A 20690-nucleotide genomic window follows, 5' to 3' on the forward strand; every position below is an offset into this window, starting at 1 on the left:
TTTCACAGTATTAATTCTTCCTAACCCAGGAATATGGAATATCTCTCCATCTGTTTATGTCATCTTTGATTTCTTTCATCAGTATCTTACAGTTCCCTGTATACAGCTCTTTTCTATCCTTAGGTAGGTTTATTCCTTGGTATTTTATTCTTTTTATTACAATGGTAAATGGGATTGATTCTGTTAGGCGAAGCACACTGACTGAAACCGCCCACCCTGGCCAGGCCCTTTAGTAATCATTCGCATGAGTTGTTTTATGACAGGAGATCCTGGGAAGGAACACGGAACTAATAAGCGACCACCAACCGGAAGAGTTTGGGAAAGGTCAAAAGGAGACACCGCGTGTCCGTCCACGTCCCAGAATCCCTCTCGCTAGCATCCATCTTGGCTGGACGATGCATGCGCCACCAGGAAAGACTCTGAATCAGAATGATTTGCCAAAGACAACCCGGAAACTAATCCCATCACCACAAAACCCGAGACTGCGAGCCACGCAGCAGAGCAGTTCTCCTGGGTTCCCTTACCCTACTGCTCTCCACCCGGGTGCCCTTTCCCAATAAAATCTCTTGCTTTGTCAGCACATGTGTCTCCTCGGACAATTCATTTCCGAGTGTTAGACAAGAGCCCAGTTTCGGGCCCTGGAAGGGGTCCCCCTTCTTGCAACAATTCCTTGATTTCTCTTTCTGATATTTCATTGTTGGGGTATGGGAATACAAGTGATTTCTGTGTACTCATTCTGTATCCTGCCACCACTTTGTAAATTCAGTGATTATCTCTAGAAATTTTCTGAAGATATCTTTAGGGTTTTGTATGTATAGTATCATGTCATCTGCAAACAGTGAGAGTTTTACTTCTTTTCCAATCTGGATTCCTTTTCTTTCTTTCTCTTCTCTGATTGCCACAGCTAGGACTTCAAAAACTGTGTTGAATAATAGTAGTGAGAATGGGCACCCTTGTCTTGTTCCTGATCTTACAGGGAATGCTTTCAGTTTTTCACCACTGAGAATAACATTTGCTGTGGGTTTATCATATATGGCCTTTATTATGTTGAGGTAGATTCCTTTGATGCCCATTTTTTGAAGAGTTTTTAATCATAAATGGGTGTTGAATTTTGTCAAAAGCTTTTTATGCATCTATTGAGATTATCATATAGTTTTTATCTTTCAATTTGTTAATATGGTGTATCACATTGGTTGATTTGCATATATTTAAGAATGCTTGCATGCCTGTGATAAACCCAACATGATCATGGTGTTATGACCATTTTAATGGGTTGTGGAATTCCATTTGCTGCTCACAGCAGAGCAAATATATTAACATCTCTACATACTCTATACACATTTCTTTTAGCAGATATTAAGTACAACCACTGTTTATTATTATTATTAACCAGGTTACTGGCAATAGATTATCATGACTTCTTTTATGCACACGTCTAGATTTTCTCACTAGATTGCTTTTTCCTAAAGTAAAAACTCCTTTCTGTGTCTACCATACAAACCTAACAAAGTGTTGGAAATGTTCAAACAGTCTTAAAACACAGTCACTGGAAATACTAACCTATTTTAATGCCTTTCTTATAAATGTCCATGGGAGTGAAAAGGTTTACATTCTTTGATAACTTTACAAATTTAAGCACCCTGAAGACTCAGTGGGTGAAATGAAAATCAATCCCAAGATCCATTTTTCACTCCCACCTCTATCTCTACTGAACTAACTGCATGACCAAGACCATAGGAAGAACTGTGACATTCATTGTGTGTGCCTTATTTTTCCTAGCTATAAATTATTTAATACATATAAATTCATTTTAAACAATGTCAGGAACAAAATAAGTGCATGAGAAGTGTGTAACAGAATTTATATTATCATACCATCTTTAAACCTATGTTTAAGTCTACACCCGAAAGAAAGGGGCTTCTATCAACCCTGGAAGAAAATGATAACTTCACTATCTACAGTGGTAAAGTTCTTCAAGGCAAGGAGACAGGGACTGCTAAGCAAATCTAGTGTTCAACAGGAGAGGATGATTAAATCCACTTATATTTCTCATCACAACCATCACTAACCTGAAAATAGAAACTAAATGGACAACTGTAGCAGGTGTGAAACTAAAGAGAAGGACTGAAGTAGTTGGGGTATACAAGCAAAAATAATGCCACTTATACTTCTAGCTTATAGTTTTCAGAGTGAAGAAGAACAACGATCATGCTGAAAAACAAAATCAAGTGCCTCTCGATGAAAGTGAAAGAAGAGAGCAAAAAAGCTAGTTTAAAACTCAACATTCAATAAACTAAGATCATGACATCTGGTCCCATCACTTCATGGCAAATAGATGGGGAAACAATGGAAACAGTGACAGACTTTATTTTCTTAGGCTCAAAAATCACTGCAGATGGTGACTTCAGCCATGAAATTAAAAGATGCTTGCTCCTTGGAGGAAAAACTGTGACAAACCTAGACAGCATATTAAAAAGCAGAGACATCACTTTGCTGACAAAGGTCCATATAGTCAAAGGTATGGTTTTTCCAGTAGTCATGTATGGATGTGAAAGTTGGACCATTAAGAAAGCTGAGCACTGAAGAATTGATGCTTTTGAACTGTGGTGCTGGAGAAGACTCTTGAGAGTGCCTTGGACAGCAAGGAGATCCAACCCAGCAATCCTAAAGGAAATCAGTCCTGAATATTCATTGGAAGGGCTGACGCTGAAGCTACAATACTTTGGCCACCTGATCGAAGAACTGTCTGATTGGAAAAAACCCTGATGCTGGGAAAGATTGAAGACTGGAGGAGAAGGGAACAACAGAGGATGAGATAGTTGGATGGCATCACCAACTCGATGGATGTGAATTTGAGTAAGCTCCAGGAGTTGGTAATGGACGGGAAACCTGGCATGCTGCAGTCCATGGGGTTGCAAAAGTCAGACATGACTGAGCAACTAAACTGAACTGAGCTCAACACAATGATGCACACAAAATCTTTCCATAGATACTCTTAATAATGTAATTTATTGAAATTTAATCTTAAATAATCATAGAAAAAGACTTTCCTATTAAATACATAGATTCATATTCTCAATAGAATTTTCAACTGAGAAAATTCACTGTCTACTGCATTACCTATTTTATTATTTTATCCCTACTGTCCTGAATTTCTCTAGTCTAACAACATAATTATCCACAGCAAAGGGTGATCAAATCATCATGGGTTATTTACCAGATTTTGCTTGTCTACAGAAATAGTTTTCTCTTCCTTCAGTGATCAATGGCTCCACAATTGAGAATGAATGGATTTTTTCTCAACTTCATGGTTTTATGTCACAGAAATGATGAGCCTTCACCAGAAACAACTTCCCATTCTAGTCTTTTACAGTTACCTCTGTCTAGGGAGATCTTTATTTTTTTTGGACTGGAAAACAGTGTCTAAATCATGGAGGACAATATGAAGAGAAAGAGAACCCGGTTCGGTAAGAAAAAAAATAGCAAGATCGCCTTCTTTCTACAAAAACGTGTAGATTGATATACATTTAAGCAAGATGCTAAATTATTAGCAAATTTAGTTTTATTTGGAGACCCTATTTTTCCCTGGCAGTCGGGCCTATAGAAAACAGCATTAGATAGAAAACATGAAATAGCTTATTTCCACATCTTTCATTAAAATAAAAAGCAATTTGTGGTTATACAGAAAAGTACATTTTCAGATCAGATCAGTCGCTCAGTCGTGTCCGACTCTTTGCGACCCCATGAATTGCAGCACGCCAGGCCTCCCTGTCCATCACCAACTCCCGGAGTTCACTCAAACTCACGTCCATTGAGTCAGTGATGCCATCCAGCCATCTCATCCTCTGTCGTCCCCTTCTCCTCCTGCCCCCAATCCCTCCCAGCATCAGAGTCTTTTCCAATGAGTCAACTCTTCGCATGAGGTGGCCAAAGTATTGGAGTTTCAGCTTTAGCATCATTCCTTCCAAAGAAATCCCAGGGCTGATCTCTTTCAGAATGGACTGGTTGGATCTCCTTGCAGTCCAAGGGACTCTCAAGAGTCTTCTCCAACACCACAGTTCAAAAGCATCAATTCTTCGGCGCTCAGCCTTCTTTACAGTCCAACTCTCACATCCATACATGACCAGAGGAAAAACCATAGCCTTGACTAGACGAACCTTTGTTGGCAAAGTAAGGTCTCTGCTTTTGAATATGCTATCTAGGTTGGTCATAACTTTCCTTCCAAGGAGTAAGCGTCTTTTAATTTCATGGCTGCAGTCACCATCTGCAGTGATTTTGGAGCCCCTCAAAATAAAGTCTGACACTGTTTCCACTGTTTCCCCATCTATTTCCCAGGAAGTGGTGGGACTGGATGCCATGATCTTTGTTTTCTGAATGTTGAGCTTTAAGCCAACTTTTTCACTCTCCACTTTCACTTTCATCAGGAGGCTTTTGAGTTCCTTTTCACTTTCTGCCATAAGGGTGGTGTCATCTGCATATCTGAGGTTATTGATATTTCTCCCGGCAATCTTGATTCCAGCTTGTGCTTCTTCCAGCCCAGAGTTTCTCATGATGTACTCTGCATAGAAGTTAAATAAGCAGGGTGACAATATACAGCCTTGACGAACTCTTTTTCCTATTTGGAACCAGTCTGTTGTTCCATGTCCAGTTCTAACTGTTGCTTCCTGACCTGCATATAGGTTTCTCAAGAGGCAGGTCAGGTGGTCTGGTATTCCCATCTCTTGAAGAATTGTCCACAGTTGATTGTGATCCACATAGTCAAAGGCTTTGGCATAGTCAATAAAGCAGAAATAGATGTGTTTCTGGAACTCTCTTGCTTTTTCCATGATCCAGAGGATGTTGGCAATTTGATCTCTGGTTCCTCTGCCTTTTCTAAAACCAGCTTGAACATCTGGAAGTTCACGGTTCACGTATTGCTGAAGCCTGGCTTGGAGAATTTTGAGCATTACTTTACTAGAGTGTGAGATGAGTGCAATTGTGCAGTAGTTTGAGCATTCTTTGGCATTGCCTTTCTTTGGGATTGGAATGAAAACTGACCTTTTCCAGTCCTGAGGCCACTGCTGAGTTTTCCAAATTTGCTGGCATATTGAGTGCAGCACTTTCACAGCATCATCTTTCAGGATTTGGAATAGCTCAACTGGAATTCCATCACCTCCACTAGCTTTGTTCATAGAGATGCTTTCTAAGGCCCACTTGACATTTTAGGCAGCCTATAATTCTATAATTGAGTTTATATATGTTCAATCTCACCAAAAAAATACCTTCTCAAAAAACATTTTTTTTTAGAATATAAGCAGTAAAAGCAGAGCCTTCATTAGATCTCTCTAACATACATGCACACACAGACACAAACATACACACATTCTCAACAAATAGAGAGCAAAAGAAACACAGATATGGAAAATTCAAGCTTTCTCATAATGCTATTGTGTCATGAAAGAAATCTGTCTCATTGCAGAATACAAAAATTACTATTGGAAGGTAAAGCAAAGTGAATCAAAATGTTAGTCACTCAGTCATATCCGACTTTTTGAGACCTCATGGACTGTAGCCCATTAGGCTTCTCTGTCCATGGAGTTCTCCCGGCAAGAATACTGGAGTGGGTAGCCATTCCCTACTCCTGGGGACCTTCCCAACCCAGGGATCAAACCTGGGTCTCCTGCATTCAGGTGGATTCTTTACCATCTGAGCCATTAGGGAAGCCCATTGGAAGGTAAAACATTAGTAAAAATACATGGAGATGGCCTCCAAAGCATCAACACATAAAATCACTTAGCCTCTACCTCACTATCAGCTGTAGAAATGCCAGTGTTTAATACATACATTTTTATATTTAGCAGACATAGTAGTTTGGGCAAAATAAACAGCCAGTATTTAAGTTTGAAAAGTCAAATCAGAAAAATAATAAATCACTCTTCTTTTCTGCTCAACCTGCCTTGGCTTAGACTTTATTGAATTCAAACCAAGTACTGATGTATGTGTTTTTTCCTGTGAACAGAGAGAAAAGTAGAAAATAAGAAATTGTGTAGATCTATTTTTAGAAATAAAGCATATGCATTTTCTACTAACCAGTTTTTAGACAGAAATACAAGTGCTTAGAAAATGATGTTTGGGAATATTATAATACCTGTAAAACACAGAGAGTTGTTTAAAAAAATACAGGCTTTCTCATCTATCTGATAAACTATGTCTTTTACCAAAACTGGTTAAAAATTACATTTGGTAATTTTTTCCTAAAAAGTTCAAAGATATTTTAGAGACACAGAATATCTAAATTATAGTAAGTTTAACAACTCTTTTGAGGTAAGTCATAATCATTCTTATTATAAAGAAAGACAACTCAAATTAGGTCCGAGATAGTTGTGAAAATTAGAATAAATTGCATTTAGATATTAATATTTGAAACCCTAGAGGAGCAATGTTCCTTTTACAGAGAATTTATTTTTATGTGTAGAAATCCTGAGTGTGGTATCGTCTCTTCCTCCTTACAGATAATCTTTTTTTTTTAAAGCAATTAAGCTTTCTATGATTATACAGTGGAAGTCAAAAATAGATTTAAGGGACTAGATCTGATAGATAGAGTGCCTGATGAACTATGGGCGGAGGTTCATGACATTGTACAGGAGACAGGGATCAAGACCATCCCCATAGAAAAGAAATGCAAAAAAGCAAAATGGCTGTCTGGGGAGGCCTTACAAATAGCTATGGAAAGAAGAGAAGCAAAAAGCAAAGGAGAAAAGGAAAGATATAAGCATCTGAATGCAGAGTTCCAAAGAATAGCAAGGAGAGATAAGAAAGCCTTCCTCAGCGATCAATGCAAAGAAATAGAGGAAAACAACAGAATGGGAAAGACTAGAGATCTCTTCAAGAAAATTAGCGATACCAAGGGAACATTTCATGCTTCAACTAAAAAGCCTCTTGATGAAAGTGAAAGAGGAGAGTGAAAAAGTTGGCCTAAAGCTCAAGATTCAGAAAACTAAGATCATGGTATCTGGTCCCATCACTTCATGGGAAATAGATAGGGAAACAGTGTCAGACTTTACTTTTTGGGGCTCCAAAATCACTGCAGATGGTGACTGTAGCCATGAAATTAAAAGATGTTTACTCCTTGGAAGGAAAGTTATAACCAACCTAAACAGCATGTTGAAAAGCAGAGACGTTACTTTGCCAAGAAAGGTCCATCTAGTCAAGGCTATGCTTTTTCCAGTGGTCATTATGGATGTGAGAGTTAGACTGTGAAGAAAGCTGAGCACCAAAGAATTGATGTTTTTGAACTGTGATGTTGGAGAAGACTCTTGAGAGTCCCTTGGACTGCAAGGAGATCCAACCAGTCCATTCTGAAGGAGATCAGCCCTGGGTGTTCTTCGGAAGGACTGATGCTAAAGCTGAAACTCCAATACTTTGGCTACCTCATGCGAAGAGTTGACTCATTGGAAAAGACTCTGATGCTGGGAGGGATTGGGGGCAGGAGGAGAAGGGGACGACAGAGGATGAGATGGCTGGATGGCATCACTGACTCGACGGACGTGAGTTTGCGTGAACTCTGGGAGTTGGTGATGGACAGGGAGGCCTGGCGTGCTGCAATTCATGGGGTCGCAAAGAGTTGGACACAACTGAGCGACTGAACTAAACTGAACTGAAGCTCTCTATGGGAAATCTGACAAGTTAGTTCTCTGCTAGACTCTCAGCCTAAAATCACTGTGCTTACTTCTCTTTTTTGCTGCAAAGAAGACAAAAGATGCCTGCTTTTACTCCAAATTCTTTACTTCATTTCAACTCACGGCTGGGATCTTTAATGTATAAATTCATAAAAATGGGTTGAAAAATTAGCATTTGTATGACAAAACAGATTCATCAGGATAAAATCAGCCTTGCGGGGGTTGGGGGGGGACAAGCAAAGAAATAAAGACAAAGATTTTAGAGATATGAAGTTCATTTGCTTATTTTTTAATTCAATTCACTATAATCATGGATCCAATGCCAAATAAAGATTCCCATCCTCTTTTTGTGTCTATAAATCTTTTAAATCCCTGAAACACACAATTGGAATGGAAAGAAATTTAGTACATTTCTGATTTATGAGATGTAATGAGATAAACAAAATAATTTCTAAAGAGAAAAAATTAAGGTTTCTCTCTTCTTTTTTAAGGACATTAATGTTTTAAAACTTCCAGGCAGAATTCCTAAGATACCATTTGACATCCTAGGGGCCTGAGAGCATGATTTCTCCTCCAAAAGTAAATTCTTTCACTGGCTTCAAATTTCCTATTGCTCAAACTGATCAAGGAAGCAACTTTTCATTTCTGGAAACTATCATTTTCAATTTAATGATGAACTTGAAAGGACAGAAAGGTTTCAAAATGTGTGGTTAAGAATGTGTTCTGGGAACAGATTACCCACATGTAAGATGGCCTTCCACCAATTACAAACTACACAACATTAGGAACACGTGCCAGTTATAATCACATTGTATCCCAGCTCCAAATCTACCCTCTTTGCTCTGCTTTGAGATAACAGAGCTGGACTGTGCAAACATTTCTCTTTTCAATAGCTCATGCAATGGTTGGCTTTCTTAGTAAAGAGCAAAGAATGCCACAAAGCGTGGCAGAACAAGGACCTTCCCTTTTTGGTTCCAGGGTACTTTTTCTTGTTTTTGTTCTTAAACCATGACAACCAACCTTATAAGACAATGCAGTTAAGTCACCCTTCAGTGAGTTTTGCAAGTATCTTGGTGGATAATTTCTTCCTTGAATACTAAGCTGTTAACAAAATCTAGCCCACAGCACCCCAGCAGATTTCTCCAAATGGAAGAACACTTCCAAATACACCTTCAGGCCAACATTACCCAAATACCAAAATCAGAAAAGGATGCCACAAGGGGAAAAAAAAAGGGGGGCCAATATTTCTGATGAACAAAGATCCTCATTAAATACCTCAATAAAAATATTAGCAAACCAAATTCAAGAGCACCTTAAAAGGTTTAAACACTAGGATCAAGAAGGATTCATTTCCGGAATGCAGTGATGCTTCAGTATTTACAAATGTAATACACCATGTAACAAAATTAAGCAAATGTGATATATCATGAGAACAGAATGAAGGATAAAAATCATATGATCATCTCCATAGATGCAGAAAAAGCACCTAACAAAATTCAACATCCATTTATGATAAAAACTCTCAACAAAGTGCGTATTAACAGAATGTAGCTCAACATAGTAAAAGCCATATATGACAAGCCCACAATCAACATCATAATCTATGATGAAAGCTGAACATTTCTCCTCTAAGATGAAGTACAGGACAAAGATGCCTACACTTATCATTTTTATTTAACAGTATTGGAAGACCTAGTCACAATATCTACCAAGAAAAATAAAATAAAGAGCATCAAAATCAGAAACAAAAAATAAAACTATTTGCAGATGAAATTATAAAAGATTCCCCAAAAATCTGTTAGAACCAATCAATGAATTGGTAAAGCTGCAGGATACAGAAACAATATACAAAAATCTATTGCCCTTCTATATAGCAATAATGAACTATGAGAGATAAATTAAGAAAAGATTGACACTTAAAATTGCACCAAAAAAAAAACAAACAAAAAAAAACACAAAGTATTAGGGAATCAATATAACCAAGGGGGTGAAAAACCTGGACACTAAAATCTATAAAACATTGATGAAAGACATGGATGACGACACAAATAAATGGAACAATTTTCTATGCTCAATGAATTGTAAGAATTTATATTGTTATAATGCCCACGCTACCCCTCCCCGCCCCCCACCTCCCCGCCCATGACGCAATCTACAGATTTAATGTAATCCCTAACAAAGTTTCAGGGGTATTTTTCACAAAAATAGAACAAACTATCCTAAAATTTTTATGGAACCACAAGAGACACCAAATATCCAAAGCAATCTTGAGAAAGAAGAACAAAGACAGAGGCATCTCACATCCTGATTTCAAATTATATTACAAAGGTATCATAATTAAAACTATGTTATTGCCATACATAAAAACAAACACGGATCAATAGAACAGAATAGAGAGCCCAAAAGTAAACCCACCCATAGATAATTAATGTTCAATAAAGAAGGTAAAAATAAACAATGAGGAAAAGATAGTCTCTTCAATAAATGGTGCTGGGAACACTGGACAGTCACATAAAAATAAAACCAAAGTGGGCCACTCTCTTTACACCATACACAAAAATTACCTCAAAATAGATTACAAACTTCAACATAAGACTTGAAACATAAAAGTTCTAGAAGAAAACACAGGCAAGAAGCTCCATGACAAAAGTCTTTGAAACCCTTTTTCGATTTGACACCAGAAGCTGAGTCAACAAAAGCAAAAACAAACAAGCAGGATTACATCCAAAAGGTTCATCCCTGTTTCTGGCTCAGAGTTCCTAAAATCCTTGGAATTTCCTAAGTGTGCATGCGTGCATGCTAAGTCACTTCAGTCCTGTCCAACCCTTTGTGACCCTATGGACTGTAGCCCACCCGTCTCCTCTGTCCATGGGATTCTCCAGGCAAGAATACTGGAGTGCGTTGCCATTCCCTTCTCCAAGGGATCTTCCCAACCCAGGGATCAAATCTCCTGAGGTTCCTGCACTGCAGGTGGTTTCTTTACTGCTAAGCCACTAGGGATTCCTAAGTATGGAGAATAACAAAGTTGTGTATTCTCATGTTAATTAGGCAACTTTGGAGTGAACCTAAGGATGGAGGGCGGTTGCCAATGGAACCAAATATGTGATTAGAGGTTGGAACTTCCAGTCCTACCCCTGACCACTGAGGAGAGGAGATAGGCTGGAGGTTGAATTGGTGGCCAATGATTTAATCAATCACGTTAATATCTATGTAATGAAGCCTTCATAATAACTGAAAAGGATGGAGTCTGAAGAGTTTCTAGGTTGGTGAACACTTGGAGGTGTTGAGAGAGTAGCACCTGGAGAGGACACAGAAGCCCCTCATCCTTTGCCCCCACACTATGTCTCTTCCATCGAACTGTTGCCGAGTTAGATCCTTTTATAATAAACGGGTCATCTAGTAAGTAGAATGTTTCTTTGAGTTCTGTGAGCTGCCCTAGCAAATTAATCAAATCCAAGGAGGGAGTCCAAGGAACCTGATTTAGAGCCAGCCCATTAATAACAACCTGGACTTAAGATCATCATCCAAAGTACAGCAGAAGAAGGGGGGCAATCTTGTAGGACTGAGCCTCAACCTGTAGAACTTAATGACATCTTTAGGTAGATAGTGTCAGAACTGAGTTAAAGGTGTAGGACACTCAGATGGTGCCCTGAATTTATCTGAAGAAAACAAAAACACTAACTCAATAAGATATTTGTGCCCCCTGCTCACTACAGCATTACTACAATAATGAAGAAAATGTGATACATAGACACAATGGAATAATATTCAGCCATAAAATACAAAGGAATCTTGTCGTTTGTGACAACAAAGATAGACCTTGTGGGCATTAGGCTAAGTGAAATAAGTCTGACAGAGAAAGACAAATACCATATGATTTCATTTGGAATCTAGAAAACAAACAGACAACAAAACCCCAAGGTGCTAGTTCAGGGAACAGATTGGTGATGGCCAGAGGCAGGGAACTGGGGATCAAAGGGTACAAACTTATAAGTCATGAGGATGTAATAAAGTACAGCATGGTAATAATAATCAATAATATTATATTGTGTATTTGAAAGTTGTTAAGTGAGTAAATTTTTAAAGGACAATGGAGATCCCATATGCTACAACTAAGATCCAGTACAGCCAAATAAATATTTTGTTTAAATAAAAGTTCTCATTATAAGAAAAAATTTTATAACTATGTATGGTGATATAACTAGACTTATTTTCATGGTTATTTTGCATTATATTCAAATATCAGAGCATTGTGTTGTATGTCTGAAACCAATATAATGTTATACATTAATCACACCTTGATAAAAATATTTTTAAGATATTAATAACAAAAAAAGAAACATTCTTCATTAATTAAGTAGCATGAACTTTACATTCAGCAAGTAAATATGTACCCACAGATCTTAGTCGAGTGAGTCTGGACTCTCTCACTCACCACAGTTAGCTTCCTCTGCTCCATCTGGACAGTCAGATGTGAAATCATGCACCCTGCTGGATGACGTCCAGCCTGCGTCCTCAGGTGGCACAAGTCCAGCTTCAAATTAAGAGATGGAGAGAATAAAACATTTTTTTCTCTTCCAACAAATAGATGGAATGTGTAATTGTTTCATGAACACTAGTTTTTAAATGGGCTAAAGATGGCAAGCATAGGGTCTCAATAAATCTCTGGCCATAAATATAACATAATTCACCATAAGTAGGACTTGACAAGTCCCCTTCTACTCCCATCCCTAAACTCCTGCTTGGTAGAAATACTAAAGTCCATGAAGGAGATCTTATACTTGCCTACTGGATAAATTTGTACAAATGGTAAGAAAGTTTTTTCCTTTGTGTAAAATCATTGGTCTTTCAGGAATAATTCACGTTAAGTTTGGCCTAATGAGAATTATGCTCTAACCAACTGAGCTGGTGTGCCAATTGAAGCACACATAAATGAGTTTTGAGTTAATTTATGAAGAGAATTCTCTGTAAGTGAGATCAAGTATTCTCAGAGACTTCTACTGAGGTTAATTTTACTGATAATTTCAAACTTTTAACTACTTCTGCTTCCAAATACACCACCCTCAATGTCAACTCTAATACCTTCCTACTATTCCAATTCTGGTGATGTAGCATTTAATTAGGAGAAGGAAAATGTTTAATTAATTAACAGAAATAAGGTAATTCTGGTTAACCCTCCAAAACTCATTAATCATTAAATCTGTTGCTTTGCATTCTGTAATGTCTATCATCCCCCCCAACCCCTGCACCGCCACACACACACACACACACACACACTACACATAGCTTAGAATGGTTTATTGTAAATTCAGGACACATATTCTGAATGATGTAAAAGCATGTTAACACAACATTTAGGACATAGAATATACAGCCTCACCAATGAAAGATGCCTTTAATAAAGGATCTTTAATGAAAAGTTCTCTAACTCAGATCTGAATTTAAAATTGTTTCTCCCATATCATCCTTGATTAATGCATTTAGCTCCTATTAAGAATGCAACTTATCTCACTAAATATGTCATATAAGAAAACATAACTTCAGAATGTATGACATGCCTGATGTCCACATGCAATTATTTTTCATATAAAGAGATTAATAAAATGAAGTGTGGTGATTTTCAGAAACATTTTTAATATTCATTTTTGTTTCTTAAATGAGACCTGAGGAAAGGGGTGGTCAGAGAGAAACATCAACCAGTGGTAAAATAAGAGTAACTGCAGGCACAATATATACCCGTTTCAATGTGCTCTCACAAAGACCCCATGAACTATAGACCCCCAGGCTCCTCTGTCCATGGGATTTCCCAGACAGGAATACTGCAGTGGATTGCCATTTCCTTCTCTAGGGGATCTTCCCCACCCAGGGATCAAACCTGAGTCTCCTGCATTGGCAGGTGAATTCTTCACCACTGAGACACCAGGGAAACCCATATATTATGGAGAGGTTTTCAAAAATGCCTATTCTATTATTTGGGATCCATTGTTATGACAGTATATCTTTCTCTCAATTGAAATTCTCTACAAAATATGTAGTCAAAGAATTAGTCAAACTCCATTTGTTTCTTGAAAAAGTTGTTTTGAATTTAAACACATAATTTTAGGGTCAATTTTGAAATTCTTCTTTGGCCTTAAGTCACTTTTCCAAACAATACTTTTTTTGAACTCCTGAGTGATTCTGAAACATGAATTTAATTACATATTCACTTGAAGTATCAAACAATATTAAAATACAATAGATTATTAGAGAGGTATTTTAACACATGCAAAATATTTAAAATTCTTTCATAACTGTTATAATTAAATAATCTGTATGTGACAATTTTAGCCACAAGTATACAATGGTATTTTGGATAGCCTCGGCCTAGACTGTGATAGACCGTATTTTTATCTTTTTCTTTAAAAAAAAAAAAAAAAGTTTTAGTTTTCATGGACATGTGACATAATACACATCCTGATATTAATGAACTATATTAATGAAGGATTCTAATATATTTTATATTTTGAGGGACTTTTCTGGTGGTCTAGTGGTTAAGACTTTGCCTTCCCATCCAGGGGGTGAGGGTTTCATCCCTGGTCAGGAAGCTAAGATCCCACATGCCTTGCAGCCAAAAACCAAAACAGAAAAATATTGTAATAAATTCAAAAAAGATTTTTTAAATGGTCCATATCAAAAACTTAAAATGTATACATATATTTTTATATTTTGGTATCAAAGAAAACCATTTTAATGTTCAAAATTGCAACAACCATAAGAAAAAAAAGAAAAAAACTTACCTTTGCTTTGTACACTAGTACCTGGAAATGTCTTATATGAAATTTCACATTCCTGGGATACACTGATGTCATCTAGAGCAACAGTAGCATTTGATGATAAAACTGTAGCTTCCAAAATTAACTAAAATTACAGAAAAATAAATTATTAGAAATATACTATAAACATTTTTTTAAAATTTCTAGGCCCAAGATAGAGCCATTCCTGCCCTGGGTGCCATGACAGCAAATCAAAACTTAAGTAACTTTCATGCCTTTAAATGTTCCTCTTGACCAGAAACACAGTATATTCAGTCAGTCAGTATCCAAACTTCAAGCCAACTCTGGGCTCTATATTTCCTTATTCCTTCTTAACCCAAACAAGGTTGACTATGAGGCCTCAACCAACTGAATATTTTCTGTTTTATCTCTTTCTCATTTTTTATTCTTTACCCTATAAAGCTTCTTGCCTTCCACCCCATTTTGCATTTCTTCAAATTAGAGACTGTTTCTTGAAGTGTTGAATAAACCTTGTTTGTACACCCTAAACTATCTTCCTTAATCATTTTTTAACAAAAGTAAACGTATTACAATCATATTTCTTCATGTAGAGAAGCTTATTTGCATATGTCCCAATCTTCCAACCTAATTTTAGAAAATTGTTTTGATCAGAAAATTCAAATTAGGAATTTATAAAGTCATAACTGCTTTGACAGTACCTTATGCAACCTTAATATACTAGGTAACTTTGTTTCAATTAGAAGTTGCAACATTCATCACAACTGAAGGGCCACCTTCCCACTGGAGCCATTAAGAGTTATAAGCATTTAAAATGAGCTCTTTGGAGTAATCAACTGTGTGGTTTACAACTCAATTTAATTGTGATATGAGTTCATTTATAATGTGTCTGCTGAAGGCAATGATTCATTTACATATCAGAATATTTAAACACTTATATAGATTATATATACATATATGGAAACCTACTTAGGCAAAAAAACACAGCAGTTAATAACATTCATATGCTAAAGCACTTGGAGGCATCTACTTAAGTTTAATTTATTCTAACTTTCTAAACAATGACTAATATAATTTGTTTTCTTTCTTGTTGATCACTCACATTATGTTGTTATTTCACCATCTTTTAAAAAAAAAGAAAAAAAAATATGTGCAGAGTCTTAACAATACATAGCAGGACCACTAGTCCAGGCTAGCAAGTGGCTAGTAAGTGCATCTCCATGTTATCAGGAAGGATCTCTGAGCTCAGAGACCTTAAAATTAACCTGGTAAGACACATTGACACCTAAACTATACCATAAGTACTATATAAGAAATATGCATAAGATACTAAGAGAATCAAAGAAAAGCACTTCATTACTTCTGCCAAGAATGTGAGACAGAATTCGGAAAAAAGTTTTAGTAGAGAGGTAATACTAAACTTCAGTTTTAGGTCATCTACACCTTTGCCTGCTTTCCTCTATATAATTAAATGTAAGACAATGTGATGAACAGTTACAATTTGATCTAAAATTAATTAAAATCCTCCAATTTTAAGTAGAGAAAAATGTTAAAATTCCTCTAAAAATATATATCTCATATCTGTAAATAATATCACCTGATTGTGCCCAAATCATCTTCACTGTTTCTATTTTGTATTACTTGCTTTAAACCAAGCTGATCTTTCAATTCGTCACTGAAGGTAGCTCCCCCCTGAGAACTACAGTTATCAGTTAATAACCACTGTGTGAGCCAGAGGTTGCTCAGAAGAGACGCTTCAACCATGCAAAAAGGCAGAGAGAAAAACCTAATTTTAAGAAGATTCTGAAGGTAACTTGAGAGCTAAAATTTCTAATTATATGTAGATATCTTTCCTTCTAAAACTAATTTTTAGGATCTTGCTGAGTTTTGTTTTATTCAATTATATTATATTACTCCCTGAGTGAGCAGAATCCATTCTTGTTTTTGCTTTCAGGAAGCACGGCAATGGTAAATATTGTTTACAGTCAAGTGATTACTTTTTACATCTGCAAAACTGAGAGAAGGTTTTCCAGAGAAGTATTCAACTAGCATATTTAAATTTTGGTTCTTTGATATCTTGTTTTAAATAAAGGATAATGAGAATGAATAAATATGAATCTAAGGGGAAACGGAGACTATGGGAATATGGTAAGAAAAAATAAAGAAAAACTGGACTACAGTAATTTTTAAACAATGACGGTGGTGTTAATGTATACCTGTGGTGGATTCATTTTGATATTTGGCAAAACTAATACAATTTTGTAAAGTTTAAAAACAAAATAAAATTAAAAAATAAAATAAATAAAAATAAAATCAACAGCAAACTTTTACTAAGAGCTTGGATGCTTTTTTTTTTTTTAACACGCCAGGCCTGAAGTAAGCTAAATAAGTTAAAATGCATTCACTTATTTTAACCCTGAGAAGGCAGTGCTACTTTCGTCCACATTTTAAAGCAAAGGAAACAGAGCTTAGAGAGCTGAAGTTACTGGTTGAAGGTCACATTTTGAGTAAGAAAAATGTGTAACCTGAGCCACGGATGATTATGCTGAACATCATCACTACCATGAAATAAGAGATAACTGGTCTTCAGAGATGCTGGAGGACACAGCTACCTGGCAAAAGAAGATTTAATGAAGCCCTGGACTAAGAAGGCCAAGGACATAGCAACATTACAGAGACCCGACCAGCTTTTACTTTGCGTTATAAATCTTACCCTTCACCGAATCCTCAAATAACGTCAGGAAATTGTTATTGATTTATACCATCAGCACTGATCAAGAGTGAAAATTATTGTAGAAAATTCCACAAAAGGGTCATCTTAAAATAAAATCTAAATATGACACGATTATGTTTTAGTAGCAAACTCAAAGACAGCAGGTCAACCTGAAATCAATAAACAGTATTCAGAAAAAGTACCACTTCTAGATATGAAATTAAGAAGAGTTAGGAAACAAATTGCAAATTAAGTGGATATATTTGTGTAAAAAGCTGAATATTTAAAATGAGTAGGAACAGTTAAAACAGATCGAAAAAAAATACTATTAATGTGAACTATGTGACATACGTTCTTCCAATGAAAACCGCAAAGGCAATGGAGAGGATATTAAAATGCTAATCTGCTGTTCTTCCAAAATAAACAGTAAGCCAAATCCACTTCTACCAGAAGACTGAAAGCCCTACCTAACCTGGGCACTGATTTTCTAAAGAAATCAGAGCAATTTATATTCTGTTGCGATGTGTACAAGAGACATAAAAGGACCACACTGAATCTGAATGTCATGGCTACAAGAGAACGGAGAGGTCACACGGTCCCATGTCTTTCTCCTTTCCAATGTTTGGATTAGATAACTCTCTACAAATATATGCTTAGCCACATTATACTGATGGTCAGGCAATGAAGGTCACCCTTAAATACTTCAGTCCACTAAATTTAAAGTGCCAAAGGAGCCTGTTTCCAAGAAGATAAACTTTAAATATTTGAATATGTAAGAGCTAGATTGACTCTTTGTAGGTATAACATCTTTTCCGTTTGCTGTTGACCAAAGAATGAAGTAGAACTACATCTAGCTAGACTCCTCATGCATATTTCTGTAACTTTGAAAATACACATAGAAAAATCAGGTTAAAAACAACATAATTTTAGCATTTTTGTTTCTTGTAGAGGATAAGAAATGGAGTAGAAAAGGGAACCAAGAAGATAAAAGCTGTGCTTTTAGAAACAAATATATCAACATTAAAAGCAAATGAAAATGTTCATATTAATTCATTCTGAAGTTTAAGTACATGGGTGTTTGCCTTTCTGTGTACTTTCTACTTGTTTGAAAGGTTTACTAATGTATCTAAATAATATCAATGTATTCAATAAAAACACATGTTATGTATGTGTGTGACTGTGTATTTATCTATCTTATAAAATGTGTATAAAATCTGCACTGATTCACACCAGGATGTTAACACAGACCCCGATTCCTTACCCACAGTCTTTGAGTCCAGCTAGGATTTGAAATCTGAATAGTTCAGAGTTGTGGATGTTCATCTTAAATGTATCATGATGCCCTCAGAGAGACCGAGGGCAGCTCTCTATCATCAAACCCATCACTAAATGAACTGCTTAACAGTGGTTCAGCTCAGGTTAAATTTTGTCTCTAAATTTGTTTTTCAAAAGCTTATTGCTTTCCAAATTTTGACTTTCTAAATTGCTGCTTAGAGACTGTGGACCTATAATAGCCTTCTGAATGGTGAAATCTGAGAAAACAGTTCTTTTTCTTTTCACTGACTATAGTTTCTAAAACAAGCCTTTACTACAGCCAATTAACAGGATTACATGAGACGGAACAGAAAGAAAGTGAAGTCGCTCAGTCATGTCCAACTCTTTGCGACCCCATGGGCTGTAGCCTACCAGGCTCCTCTGTCCATGGGATTTTCCAGGCAATAGTCCTGGAGTGGATTGCCATTTCCTTCTCCAGGGCATCTTCCCAACCCAGGGATCAAACCCAGGTCTCCCGCATTGTAGACAGACGCTTTACTGTCTGAATCACCAGGGAAGACAACAGAACAGAGGCACAGGCTAAAACCCTTACCTTCCCAGGGCAAATTAAACACGGCTGAAGCCTAAAGCAAGAACCCAGGGCCATTCACTCCCCTCCAAAGCCAGAACAATTAAGAAGAACCTGGGACTTCCCTAGTGGTCCAGTGGTTAAGACTCCGTGCTTCCAGGGCAGGGGGCACAGGTTTGATCCCTGGTTGGAAAACTAAAATCTCATATGCCGCACAGTGCGGCCAAAAATATACTAAAAAGAAAAAAAAAGAAAAGAGGCTGACTGGTGCTGACTGGGACCCCTCGGGTTAGGAGAGAGAAAAACCAACACAGGATGCTGATTCACCACGGAGGGGAGCGAAGGGAGAAAGAGAGCACCAGAGTGTTTGCCAAATTATAAAATCTCGTCAAACCCTGATCAATCCACAAACTAGTTAATACGTCCCCCAGATAATAAAGAGCAATCTCAATTTTCACTGCAAAACAAAGACAAAAGAAGAAATATTAAAAAAAAAACAAAACACCTATACTATGCTAAAACTCTTCAATAATAAGTGACAGGTTAATGAAGCCCAGAAAGAACAGTATGAGTTTCAACTGCTAATATTTCTCAAAGAGTCAGTTTCAACAAAGAACATTCTGGTTTTTGTATTTTGTTTTTTATTAAGATTTTAGAGCACCTTTAGGGACAGTTTTAGAGCACAGTTTAGAGGAAGGTACAGAGGGTTCCCACACACCTCCTGCCCCCAAGCATCCATGGCCTCCTCCATCATCATCACCCCCCATCAGAGGGGGGCATTTGTTACAACTGAGGAGACAACAGTGATACATCATAGTCACTCATGATAAGATGTTTTCCCCAAAGGTTGAGTTTTCGATTCTCTAGCAGTTGGTTGTTCTCTGGGTGGGGCTGTTTATTCTGAGGTGAAGTATTATTTTAAATTTAAACAAATTAATTTATTTCTTGGCTGCACTACATCTTCATTGCTGCATACAGGCCTTTGCTACTTACAAAGAGTGGGGGCTAATCTCTACTTGCCACGTGCAGGCTTCTCATTGCATTGGCTTCTCTTGTGGAGCACAGGCTTTAGGTGCCCTGTGGCCAGTGGGATGTTAGTTCCTGGACCAAGAATCAAACCATGTCCCCTGCATTGGCAGGCAGATTCTTAACCACTGGATCACAGGGAAGTCCTTATTTTAAATATATCCCTGAAGGTTCTAAAGGCATCTTCTCCAAAATAGTTTGTTCTCCCTGTTCGACTTCTGTATTTGCCTCAGTTAGGAAGTGAGTAGCAGATGAGATGTGCTATTTTTCAGAGGCTTCAAACACCCCAACACACCTCCATGCACCCATTTACAGAGAGAAAATCAGAAGCATGGAAGGATTAAACAATTTCCCTCTGACTATATACCAGGGTTTGAACCTCAGGCTAAAGAGCCCATGTTCACAGCCACCGTTTTAGCTACATTTTCTTTAATACTCAGCTTCCCCAAATATTGCTTTTATTATCACTGTGGTTTTCACAGATTGGGAAATCTGAAGCTCAAAAGTATAATGTATACAGTCACTTAGCAACCCTTGGGTTAAGCAGAGATGGGAACTCAGACCATCTGACTGATGGCAGTGTGTGCTCCTCTAATTCCACCACCCAATCTAGTTACTAAACTAGCTCTTTTCAAACATCATCCAGAAGGGAGTCATGTCCAGAAGGGTGGAAGCTGGGG

At 37.1% G+C, this 20690-nt stretch overlaps 1 protein-coding gene across 7 annotated transcripts in view; it reads right to left on the reverse strand.

Moving 5' to 3' along the window:
- The window catches only part of MALRD1 (MAM and LDL receptor class A domain containing 1), a 743525-nt gene that overhangs the window by 455185 nt on the left and 267650 nt on the right, over nt 1-20690 (reverse strand). For all 7 annotated transcript variants that reach the window (XM_044928177.2, XM_044928178.2, XM_044928176.2 and 4 more), the window contains 2 exons: nt 14435-14555; nt 12094-12192 (listed from right to left, as the gene is read on the reverse strand). In XM_044928177.2, the coding sequence (XP_044784112.2) occupies nt 12094-12192; nt 14435-14555 (220 nt within the window). The remainder of the gene's footprint in view (nt 1-12093; nt 12193-14434; nt 14556-20690) is intronic.

The sequence above is a fragment of the Bubalus bubalis genome, chromosome 14 (assembly GCF_019923935.1).
Source record: "Bubalus bubalis isolate 160015118507 breed Murrah chromosome 14, NDDB_SH_1, whole genome shotgun sequence".
Lineage (NCBI taxonomy): Eukaryota > Metazoa > Chordata > Mammalia > Artiodactyla > Bovidae > Bubalus > Bubalus bubalis.